The 13,381-nt window shown below is 34.5% G+C and overlaps 1 protein-coding gene across 1 annotated transcript; it reads right to left on the bottom strand.

Moving 5' to 3' along the window:
• Positions 1 to 170: 170 nt before the first annotated feature.
• Positions 171 to 8,381, bottom strand: utp4 (UTP4 small subunit processome component). Its single transcript, XM_048169186.1, is given in 18 exon segments — positions 171 to 415; positions 504 to 614; positions 956 to 1,020; positions 1,023 to 1,140; positions 1,244 to 1,339; positions 2,705 to 2,811; positions 3,367 to 3,523; positions 3,709 to 3,831; positions 4,047 to 4,111; positions 5,462 to 5,557; positions 5,639 to 5,734; positions 5,821 to 5,992; positions 6,331 to 6,542; positions 6,651 to 6,740; positions 6,843 to 6,927; positions 7,386 to 7,574; positions 7,727 to 7,899; positions 8,222 to 8,381. Coding segments are annotated over 17 exon segments (2,058 nt in total). The 5' UTR covers positions 7,886 to 7,899; positions 8,222 to 8,381; the 3' UTR covers positions 171 to 298.
• Between the last annotated feature and the right edge of the window lie 5,000 nt (positions 8,382 to 13,381).

Genomic DNA, 13,381 nt, shown 5'->3' with positions numbered 1-13,381 from the left:
AGTTGCTACAGCAAAACATCTAATTTCCATCTATTTATATTTTATTTTATTTCAGCTTTATCTCAATTACAGAAAACAACTTTAATAGTTTTAGTTACTAATAACAACATTGATGTCAGAATATACCTGAAGTCAAACAATCTTCCTAGACAAAAGACCAACACAGAAGGTACAGTAAATATTTATTTTTAATACTGTCTTAGCAGTTTTTACAATGAGGGAACAGGGGGGAAAAATAGCAGTCTCTTAATAAAACACTTCCTTACTGAGGCCACACACATACAGGAGAGGTTTATTCTTAAGTGGCAAATTTCTTTTGTTTGATGGGTGCAGGCAACTGTGTGGAGATGTCCTCTAGAGGGCGCTCAACCACCACCAGAGACTGATCTGACATCAGCTCAACACACAAGATATCCTAAAAAAAAGAGAAAGAATCAAAAGTAATGAATTTTCCATCCAAAATTTCAGGAAAAGAAAAAAAAAAACATGTAGCTCACACGCACCTTGAAGGTCTTGCAGACTTTGAAAGCGTGGCTGTGGGATCTCCTCTGTTCTTTTGGGAGGCTCTTCAGAGTCAGCTGATTGTAGAATTGTGTTTTACCATCAGGCAGTGGCTAGAACAGACATACACAGTTTTATAAATTCATAAAAAAAAAAAAAGGTTGATGATAAACTACCAGGATTAGAAATATGAAGGTCACAACCATAAAAAATTACATGACTTCAACAATTGCTAGATCAACTTGAAGAGCTTAAATGATTCTTAAAATATAATAAATAAAAATATCCAAATAGAAAAGGAAAAGAACAAATAAATAATGAATATGTTTAGTGAAAAGTTTTAAAGAATACCACTTGGTTTGACATTTTGTTTCAATTTCAGACATTAATTTTAAGTTTGGCAAATGCTTTCCGAAGCCACTGAATGTACAGAGCATGACTAAGTCAGTCTCACCAGGCTTTGGTCAATGATGCAGAGCATGTACGTATCATGCAGGATGACATGGGAAGGATTTGGGGATTAAACATCACATTGAGGCATGGTGTGTCTCTTCCCAGCCAGATATCATGAAGGCCCTTTCTCTGCACCAATCTGCTCCAATCTGTGTATTGTTTCTGTTCTATGGAAAACTCAAACATCTGTGGTGAACAAAAACACACAAGGCAAAGAAATACAATCAAAACCACATCAAGTCACACATAAGCATTTCAACGGAGGTTGCCATAAAAGCTCAATAGTTACCTGCTGATCTGCATGCATCATGAACAGACAGTTTGTTGTTGGGTGGATGGCCATTGCGCTGACAGCAGAACTGTATATAGGAACTGTGCAATGAGGCTGAAACACACAAGGTCATTGTTAACCATCCATCTTCTGTCAGATATATCTATGGGTTAAGTCACCTTTTTACAATACAGATTGTTTTAAAGCAGCTTTAGAGTGATAAACAGGAAAATAATGATTCAGTGATTCAATTGTTTCAAGGCATGTGATTGGCTGTTTGCTACTGATGTCACTTTCATGAGCATGCGCTCCATAATCTCTGGATCAAAGCCTGAGTTGACAGAGAAAGCTGATGATCAGTGTCATGGTACCAACTAAGTCTGACTGGATTGGTTTGGTTTTGTCAACTCAAAACTAATCCCGTAACCCTACGTTTGTTTAACTGCCATCATGTTACAAACCTCAGTTCTCTTCTGATAATGTCAATAATATTGCCAAAAATGAAGTGTCCCCAACTAAGCAAGCCAAAAGGCATGTATACAAACACTGCGCTCATAAACAGTATTGGGGGAACGCATTACAAGTAACAAGAGTAATGTAATCAGATGCTTTTTCAAGTAACTAGTAAAGTAATGCATTACTTTTAAAATTACAACAAAATATCTGAGTTACTTTTTCAAACAAGTAACTCAAGTTACTTTGTTTTCCCATTTATTAAATGACACTTCTCTTGTCCTCATGTTGAGAGAAATCAGGAGTACAGTGCAGGTGTTGTGTGCGCTGTGTAAACATGATGGTTACTGTAGTAGTTCTAGACTAAATGTGAGGCTTCTGTACTCCTCAAAATGAATAAAAACAGTGAAATGCAAACTCAGAATATTAAACAAACCTGCAATAATTATTTATGTTAAACAACAAATAATGTATTAACCAACGTTTTTTCAACTGACCTTTGATGGTCAAATTCAACCATACTAAGCAAAAATGACTTTTTATTTTTGTGTTTCTATTGCTGAAGTAAGTGTTAAACTTTCTTCTCCTGTTGTCTATTCTTCTGCAATCCAGGGATGTGTTTCCCAAAACGAACTATGGTTGCAAGTTCTGTCATTACCAATAGAGTTCAATGGGGCTTACAATCATAGTTGACTAACGATGCTTTCGGGAAACGCACCCCAGAATGGCAGCACAGCTGAAAGGTTTGTTTTAACTGCGCCCTCTACTGTACAAGCGTGAATTTGCATTTCCTTCAGCCTGAGGCTTATTATTTCACTTTTGGAGTGAAAGGGTCTTTACATTTGCCAAAAACAGAACTCTTTTTGTTATTATAAAACAAGCAGGCAAACACAGCCCAGGTGAGAAAAAGTAACGTAATGAATTACTTTCCATAATGCAATTAGTTACATTTTTGGGGAGTAAACACAATACTGTAACGCATTACTTTTAAAAGTAGCTTTCCCCAACACTGGTCACAAAACACACCTTCTGTGTATGCAGGTTGTAGACGTGAACCTCATGGTCACTGTTCGCGGAAGCCAACCATTTGCCATCTTCGCTGGCTGCTAATAAGTGAATGGCCTGATGGGAACCTGGAAGAGGAGGATAATTTAGTTGCATACACTTCCGTTCAAAAGTTTGGAGTCAGAAAGATATATAAGTCTGCTTATCAAGGCTGCATTTATTTGATCAAACAGTAATCAGTAATATTGTGAACTATTATTATAATTTAAGAAAACTTTTTTTTATCTTAATACATTTTAAAATGTGATTTATTCCTGTGATGGTGAATAAAGCTGAATTTTCAGCAGCCATTACTCCATTCTTCATTGTCAGAATATCCTTTCAGAAATCATTTTAATATGCTGATTTAATGCTCAAGAAACATTTCTTATTATCAAAGATAATAAAAACAGTATATTTTAATACACATTTAATATACAGAAATATTTGTTTTTTCCAGGATTCTTTGATGAATAAAAAGTTCTATATTTGAGCATATACTGAGCATATATTTGAAACCTAAATCTTTTGTAACATTATAAATGTCTTTACTGTCACTTTTTATCAAATTAATGCATTAATTTTTGAATCTGTGAAATTCATTTTCACAATAGCCTAAAGAAAAAACCTTATAGTCCTCTCACCTGACTTGGGTTTAAGGGTGCCCACAAACTTGCAACCTGATTGGCTGAGCGAGACCAAGTGCACCGATGACTGTGTGGAGGCGGAAAACAAATGGGAGGAGTCTGAGGAAAAGCAAAGCTGACTGGCTGAGCTGAGTACCTTTGGAATTTTGGATATCTGAAAGAAAGAAAGAAAACAAAAAAACAAAAAACAATGTCAGTCTATTATTTAATCAGTTTTCAATGGATTTTTAGCTGAGGCCATCAGATTTTTCAAAATTCAAGGACAATCTATGAATTTCTTTATCATGCTGTAAAGCTGTGTAATGCGTTTTCATGCAGTTCTGTGGAAATCTACAGTACCTTTGTGATGCTGACGTTGTTATTGTCGCAGTGTAGCCTGTAAAGCCTTAAACTGCTGGCTGTGGAGTACACAATCCATTCTCCACAGGGAGACACGGCACTGCAGCGGATGTGATCCTCTCCCTGCAGATAAACATCACAGCTCAATCACTTCATTCATTTCGGCGGCACTACGGATGTCACAAATCTCAACACATACTGCATAGAGTTATAAAGAGGACTACTCAATATGGATATTTTGAGAAATCATTTTAATCAATTGTAATGTTTAAAAAAAAAAAAACTCACATCATGCTTTAAAGAAAAATTGACATTGATTTTCAAAGCAAGGATTGTACCTTCACTTTCAAATGAAGCAGTTTCTCTGGTTTTCTTTTTACAAATAAACTGCTTCCTGGTATGCCTGAAAACAAAAGACCGATAATTAACAACACCAAGGAAAAATTTACATTATATGCCAGTCAACTAGAAATTATTTCATACACACTATCATTCAAAAGCCTGGAGACACTCAACTAAACTGGTTTCTCATTTTTATAAACGTCTTTTCATGTAAAGGATTAACACCATGTCTACACTGGACGCGATCAGCGCGACGTGTCAAAAGACAATAGAACCCATTATAATCCGTGATATTGTCTACACTGGATGCGGCGCGACAAATTCCCGACAGTAAACAGATTCCCAGTTCTATTTCTGATGTAGTCCAAGTGCTTTGCGACGGTCGTCTTGTCGCGTTCAGCGTAGACGGCTTTTTGCTGCTGCGGCACGATAAAAGTCACATCTGATGTAGACACGGTGTGCCAACATTTTCAGTATACATAGGAACTCTTTCAATACTGTATAAAAGCATCCCCAAATGCACCTCATGAGAGAATGAGCTTTATGCAAAGGGTGGCTTACTTTAAAGCAGCTAAAATTTCAATCAAAAACCTACTTTAGCTTGATGATAATATTTTAGAGCTTAGAGCTGCTGTAAAGCCAAAACAATCTGTCAATTAATTTTCCTATTATCACTGTGAAGCTGCTTTGAAACAATCTGTGAAAAGAGCTATATAAATGAAGATGACTTGACTAAAATGTATAATTTTTTATTTGTTTAACAATACAGTCACTCACTACACACACTACCGTTCGAAGGTTTGGAGTTGGTATCATTTTATTTAAAGTTTTTGGATAAAGTCTCTTATGCTCACCAAGGCTACATTTATTCGATCAAATTACAGTAAAAACAGTAAAGTGAAATAGTATTACAATTTAATTTTTTTCCAACTTTAATATGTTTTAAAATGTAATTTATTCCTGTGATGGTAAAGCTGAATTTTCAGCATCATCATCAGACTCCAGTCTTCAGTGTCACATGATTCTTCAGAAGTCATTCTAATATGCTGATTTGGTGCACAAATGTTGAAAACAGTTGTGCTACTTAATATTTTTGTGGAAGCTTTGATGAATAGAAGATACTTTTTTACTTTTACTTCAAAATTACTTTCAGCATTTATTTGAATTGGAAAACGTTTGTAACATTCCAAATGTTTTTACTGTCACTTTTTAATCAATGCATCCTTCTTTGCTGAATAAAAGTATTCATTTCTTTCCATTTCCCCCCCCCTATACTTCTATTTGTGCCACTTCATAGCTTTAGATGACTGTACTATCATTCTAAAATGTGGGAAACAGTAATTGTAAAGAACGATTAGGTGTGTCCAAACTTCTAACTGATATCGAGGATCACACTGAATATCATCTTCACCTTGTCCTTCACTCTCTCCTAGTCTCCAGAGCTCCAGATGACCAGGATACTGGAAAAGCATCAGGCCTGACTTTCTTGCACAGGACACCAACTCCTCTGCAATGAAAAAGTGCAGAACAAGACCCTGCTATTAAAAATCTATTACAAACATGTCTTCTAAGTGCAAGTTCACAATACTCACATGTGGAAAGTTAATCTTCCGCAAGGCAGAGGCCGATGACTTCACTTCAATCTTGTCTAATAAGGGTCTCACGACCAGCTGTGTGTCCATACCTGAGATGATAAAATACTTCAGTCATATGATGGATTGAGTGATGAAGGCAGCTCTGTTCCAACCATCTAAGAAAAAAAAAACTCACCTCCTGAAACCACAGCTGTTGTAATCTCCGCCACAGCTCTGACATCGTGAGTGTGGTTCCTAAATGTTCTGGTTCTGACCCATTCTTTATCATCCTTTTCCAGAACCATAGAGATGAACTGGAACTGTACCACAAATCCTTCTGATGTCCCGACCACAAGGCTGTCCTCATTCTGTCATTCAAGAGGTTACAATAAGACTTTTTCCTATCTGTTTTATTGTTGTATGTTGTGTAATCTATTATGTACACTACAATTCAAAAGGTTGGGGTCAGTAAGATCTTTAACAGCACAACTGTTGATGGAACATTGATGGAATGTTTCTTGAGCACCAAATCAGAAAATTAGAATGATTACTGAATAATTTTTATTATAGTAGAATTTCACAATATTACTGTATTTTTAATCAAATAAACGCAGCCCTAGTGAGAATAAGAGACTTCTAAAATAATATTTTAAAAGCTAGTCTTTAAAGTCAAATGTGGCAATACCATTTGCTGCAATCTTCTCACCTGAGAGACTGATAAAGCCAGCACATCACATTTTGTGACATTATGGCTTTTGATTAGGGTACCAGTGTGATCGTTCCACATTTTGACCATTCCCACAGAGTCTCCACTGATGATGGTCCCATCCGATAGGTAGACCACACTCCACACCATGCACTCCTTACTGCGGGATGTCCCGACCCCTCTGTCAGCCAGCATCCTGTGTATAGTGTGGCCTAAAAAAAAAAAAGACATTAAATTATTACATTAAAGTTCTCCAGTTCATGTACTCATTCTACAAGATTGCAATGAGATGTTTTGGAAGAAAGACAAATTCTGTTTACCTGTCTCTACATCAAAAACCTGGATTCTATCCATCATTCCAGCTGCTATTTTAGAGCCCGATGGATGCCAGGACAGAGAGATGATGCGACCTATGGAATAAGGTTGTCAGATGTTCAGACGTTTTGTATTTTTAATACGGTAACCATTAATGACATGCATCTGAAACTCTCAAACAAGACCAATAATCTCACCTTTCTGCCTGTCCAGATTTCTCTCAAATTGTATTTTGTCTTCATTCACCTCAAACAATTTCACAGTTCCGTCTTCACAACCAACCTACAAACATTAAAAACACAAAATCTGAAATCACAAAAACTTTTTTAATTAAAATGTCATGCTTTATCTTTCCTTAAAGCTGCAGTCCGTAACTTTTTTTGGTTAAAAATTATCCAAAATCAATTTTTGAGCAAGTAAATAACCAGCCAGTGTTCAAAACTATCTCATTATCTTGTCCCGATTCACAACGGTAAGCTTGTAATAATGTTTTATAATAAGAGCGACATTTGCATCACAGCAATAGCAAACCACAATCATCCAATCAATTTCCAAGAAGCCATTTCACTCAGATATGTGTCATAATAGGGAAGATTATCACAACTCCCACTTCATGCTGACTTTGAAATAAATGGCCTTTGTTTTGATAACGAAATTATTTAATACAACGGCATTGCATACATAAAGTGTGGGTGATTTTTAGGTCACTGTACACATTGTACTAAGGAAAGTAAACCTACCACTAAGTGTGTTCCTTGTTGATTGCCTGTAATAGTCCAGATTGGCCCTCCATAAGCTTCTATGGTGTATTTCACGCTCTGGTTTGTCAGGTCATACTCAGTTATTTCACCATTTAGTCCTGCACTGAAAAGACGCTCACCAACCCAGGACAGGCCTTCAATCCCACATTGCTCTCTGCCAGGGATGATCTGTGGACAATAGGAAACATAATTAAGCATCTTTAACACAGTTTGCTGATTAAAAACCTTATTATCAAAATAGCTCTGGTACTCAAACCTAGGAAAGTGATGTCTATTATCACTGATTTGATAAACATGACAAAGCTTTACTTAACATGTACCTTTTCTTGGAAAAATCTGTCTGAACAGTGGAATATCTCCACTGTTCCGTCCATCCTCGCCACTGCCATCCTTTCATTATGCTGGTTGAAAGCCAGGGCTCTGATTCCCGACGGCATGTAATCAAAGAACCGAACCCGGTGAACTTTAAACTCCCCCATCGCTGATCTGAGACCTATGGACAAAATAAGCACACTGTATTTTTTTTTTTTTTTGTCATAGAGCCTGATATTTTGATCAAGTACCTCCTTTATGATAATTTTGCTAAAGTTATCATAAACGAGGAGCCTATTTATATAACTGCAAATGTAACTTGTTTAAACATCAAAAATTTCCAACTTTATTTGAAAATGTGTCCAACTATATCATGTTCTGGCTTGTTTCTGAAACTGTCTTTCTGAAGTAGGTTAACATACTTATTTACGTGACACAGCCTTAATGCAGCATGATCCGAGAAGAAAAGAATACAAGTAAAAAATGACTCTCTTTTTTCTTACCCTCTTTTCGTATGTATTTTGCCCTCTTTCAGATTTTTCTCACTCAGAAGTACCACACACGTTGAGCTGCAGGATCCACCACGTTGGTTACTCTTGACCCGGAAGCCCCTGTCTACGAAAACTAATTTCAGAATAAAGGTCCTGATCGAAACAACATGAAGATTAACAAATTATTAGTCCTATATAATACATGTTGTTTCGATATTATTTAAACGCAATGTCAGTTAATTCTAAAATAACAATATAATTACATAAATTAGATTATCAGAGTTACAGCTTAGCTTTAAAATATTTATTATATAATTTGATTTATATTCATGAGAGTTTGCATTACTATATATTCTTCAAGAAACATTAACATTACACTTTTTCCTCAACAATGGTGACAATAAACAAAAATCTTTTTTGTGACTTTAGTAGCTTGTTGTGATGTTCAGAGTTAATCTGTTTATCTGAAAATTTTGTCACCATTGCTGAGGTTCATACGCAGAATCTTGATGTCTGTGTGAGTCTATGTGATCCTGAATGAGTCATTTCTGCACAATGACAAAACTTTTAAATTTTGTGCTTTATCATAGGAATACAACAACATGAAAAAAAAAATACAATATTGTATGTATGACTGTATGGTTATGAAATCATCAACAATGAGCAACCAAATCCATTTGATCAGATTTTTTTTTCTCTCACAATTTTCTTTGTAACAAATAGTAAATTTAAAACGTCAAGGGTCAGGAGCCAAACTAAAACAAGTGTTTACTTCCATAACAGTGACTTCAAACTTTATTATTTTTAATAAAACATCAACACCTCATTAACCCCTTAACTGTCACAGTCCTGCTGGCCGGATGCCTCCCAACCAGCACACCCATGTTTACCACATGGTTTAGCCCAGATGAAATGAACACTACTCAGTGTGAACACTACAGGCTATTAAACGTAACACTGAATCGGTGTTGGAGTAAATGAGATAATTAGGTGATAATGAGCAGAATCACAGAAGGACAGAGGAACGACAAGAACTACAACTTCAGCCACAGCCTTAGATGAAATCAACTGAAGATAAAAGACATTAAATCTCTCAAGATCTGATTAAACATCTCCACAAACAGCATTACTAGCTTCACTTATTACTAACCAGACTGACTTTATTTATGACATACATCTACAAAAGTTGTTATTGAGAATTACCAGAGGTTTAGATGTTGATGATTTGTTGAAAATAATAGTTTTGTTTGATGTCACCATTATCAAAGTCAGTCTTTGCTTTAGTTAGGCAGTTTTACTCTTGACTTTTTTTATGTTGTAGCTGTTACGACAATATAACGATAGAAACGGTTTTAATCAGAAAAGCTGAATGAGAACACATTGTACACTAAACACTTTAAAACTCTGGCAAAACTTCCTCACTCACAGACATCAAGAATCAGCGTATGAATCTCAACAATGGTGACATGCTTCATGCCACAATGTATTCTGGGTGCATCATGCAAAAAAAAGCATTGCTTCATTAAGCATATCACCATTGTTGAGATGCATAGGTTGATTCTTGATGTATGTTTGTGAGTAAAGCGCACCGTAGTTAAAAGTGCTTAATGTACAATCTCATTTAGATTTTCTGATTAAAGCTGTGCTGGGTCTTTACACAAATCACAATAAAACAAGATTATTAGAATATTGCTCATATTATATTCAGTCATAAGATCAGTGAATTAAGCCACTACACAATGATTATATTCTTATCATGAAGCAGCCACAGCATCAGATTGTGTTTGTGTTTGTGTTTTTTTTTTGTTTTGTTTTTTTTTTTACTTGCTATAACAACCTCTGTTACAGCAGCCAGATAAACTCTAACATTACAAAGACAAGTCAAACTACCCAACTAAAGTAAACACCGATCACCAAGATGGTAACATAAAAAAAAAAAAAAAACAAATTTCAATAAAAAATCAACAACAAAAAAACTCTCTCTCTTAATTCGCAATAAGCTTCTGTATATGAAGTTGTTTAATCCTCCTCTGCTGAGATCTTTGGAGATATAATGTCTCCTTTTATGTAAGGCTGCAGCTGAAGTCAGCTGTAGTTCTAGTGTTTCAATTTTTTCTGTTCTTGTTGTTTCTCTTTCCTTCATTCATTCTGCTTGTTAACAGCAGCTATCTTCAATAATTCTCAATCATCACTTAATTAATTACTTAATTATCTCATTAACTCCAACACTGATTCAGTGTTACATTTAACAGCCTGTAGTGTGCACTCTGAACAATGTTCATTTTATCTCGGCTAAACCATGTGGGCTCTACATGGGTGTGCTGGCTGGGAGGCGTCCCGCCAACAGGATCGTGACAGTTAAGAGATTAAGATGTTTTGAATGAAAGCAACAAAGTCAGAGTGGTTTGTAATAAGTGAAGATGCAGAGATCTAGAGAGATCTGTTAGTGTCTCATTTTCTGTTTCTGTTATCTGAGTTTTGTGAGGTTGCCATTGTGCTGGAGAGTAGATCCTGTGCTTCAGTCAGTGATGATCCAGAAACATTGATGATCTGCAGCATGTTGCTTTATTTAAAGACTGCAGTAACTGTGTAGTTGTTGATGCAGTGATACAATAGTTACATTAGCTTGTTATTTTAACATTCTATAACGTAATGCTAACATTCTCTTAACATTATTATAATGTTACTTTAACGTTCCCCTAATGTTATTTTGATGTTCCCCTAAAGTTATTTTAACATTCCTATAACATAATGGTAACATTCTCCTAAAGTTATTCTTACATTCCCCTAATGTTATTATAACATTATTCTAACGTTGCCCTAATGTTATTCTAACATTATTTTAACGTTGCTCTAATGTAATTTTAACATCCCCTTAACGTCATTATAATGTTCCCCCAATGTTAATTTTAATGTTCCCTTAACGTTATTCTAACATTCCCCTAATGTTATTCTAACATTATTCTAACGTTATTTTAACGTTATTCTAACATTATTCTAACGTTATTTTAACTTTTTTTTTAACATTATTCTAATATTATTCCAACGTTATTTTAACGTTTATTTAAACATTATTCTAATATTATTCTAACGTTATTTTAACAACCTCTTAATATTATTATAACGTTCCACTAACGTTATTCTAATATTATTCTAACGTTATTTTAACAACCCCTTAACATTATTGTAACGTTCCACTAACGTTATTCTAACATTATACTAACGCTATTTTAACGTTCCCCTAATGTTATTCTAAAATTATTCTAACGTTATTGTAATGTTATTTTAACATTATTCTAACCTTATTTTAACATTATTTTAACGTTATTTTAATGTTCCCCTAACCTTATTCTAATGTTATTTTGACGTTCCCCTAATGTTATTTTAACGTTCCCTTAATGTTATTTTAATGTTCCCCTAATGTTATTCTAACATTGTTCCCTTAATGTTATTTTAACGTTCCCCTAATGTTATTCTAACATTGTTCTAATGTTATTTTAACGTTATTTTAACATTCCCCTAATGTTATTTTAATATCCCCTTAGCATTATTATAACGTTCCCTTAACATTATTCTAACGTTATTTTAATGTTCGCCTAATGTTATTCTAACATTATTCTGTTATTTTAACGTTCCCCTCATGTTATTTTAACATTCCCTTAACATTATTCTAACGTTATTATAACATTATTCTAACGTTGTTAACGTTCCCCTAACATTATTCTAACATTATTCTTATGTTATTTTAATGTTCCCTTAACGTTATTCTAACGTTCCCCTAACGTTATTCTAATGTTATTTTGACATTCCCCTAATGTTATTTTAACGTTCCCTTAACATTATTCTAACGTTATTCTAACATTATTCTACATTATTCTAACATTATTTTAACTTTTTTTAACGTTATTCTAATATTATTCCAACGTTATTTTAACGTTATTTAAACATTATTCTAACGTTATTTTAACAACCCCTTAATATTATTATAACGTTCCACTAACGTTATTCTAATATTATTCTAACATTATTTTAACAACCCCTTAACATTATGCTAAAATTGTTCTAACGTTATAAAATAACATTAGGGGAATGTTAAAATAACGTTAGAACAATTTAAGCATAATGTTAATATATTTTAATGTTCCCCTAATGTTATTTTAACGTTCCCTAACATTATTCTAATGTTATTATAACATTATTCTAATGTTATCCTAACGTTCCCCTAACATTATTCTAACATTATTCTTATGTTATTTTAAAGTTCCCTTAACATTATTCTAATGTTCCCCTAATGTTATTTTAACGCTCCCTTAACGTTATTTTAACGTTCCCTAATGTTTTTCTAATATTATTCTAATATTATGCTAACATTGTTCTAACGTTATTTTAACGTTCCCATAATGTTATTTTAATATCCCCTAACGTTATTCTAACGTTGCCCTAACGTTATTATAATGTTCCCTTATTGTTATTATAACATTCCCATTGTCATGATCACCGTCTGTTCCTGTCAGTTCCCGGACTACATCTCCCATCATCCTCTCTGCCACTCACCTGCACACACTTAACACTAATCACTAATCACCACACCCAGCTGCAGCTCATTACCAGGACTATAAAAGACTCTTACACACATCACCTCACTGCTAGGTCTTGTTTTCCCTGTGTGACATTTCCAAGTGTTATTATTCTGTTTCCCTGTCTGTTCCGGTTCCTGTTGCTGATCCCTGTCTGGTTCTACAGTTCTGTGATTGTTAGCTGCCTGCCTTTTGACCACTGCCTGTTCTCTGACTACGATTCTGCCTATCTCTGATGTTCCTGTTCGCGCCGTTTGACCATGCCTGTATGACCACGCTCAACATTTAATAAAGCTTTGCATGTGGATCTTACTCGGAGTCCCGTCTACGTGACACCCATAATGTTATTCTAACATTATTCTAACATTCTCCTAATGTTATTCTAACATTATTTTAATGTTATAATGTTATTTTAACGTTCCCTTAACGTTATTCTAATATTTCCCTAATGTTATTCTAACATTATTTTAACATTACTCTAACATTATTCTAACATTCCCCTAGTGTTATTTTAACTTATAGTGTTTATTTTTACCCTAAAGTTATTGTAATATTCACCTAATATTATTCGAACGTTCCTATAACGTAATTCTAA

The sequence above is a fragment of the Megalobrama amblycephala genome, linkage group LG19, assembly GCF_018812025.1.
Source record: "Megalobrama amblycephala isolate DHTTF-2021 linkage group LG19, ASM1881202v1, whole genome shotgun sequence".
NCBI lineage: Eukaryota > Metazoa > Chordata > Actinopteri > Cypriniformes > Xenocyprididae > Megalobrama > Megalobrama amblycephala.
The sequence above is the reverse complement of the archived record's forward strand: the minus strand, read 5'-3'. Positions and strand labels throughout refer to the sequence as shown.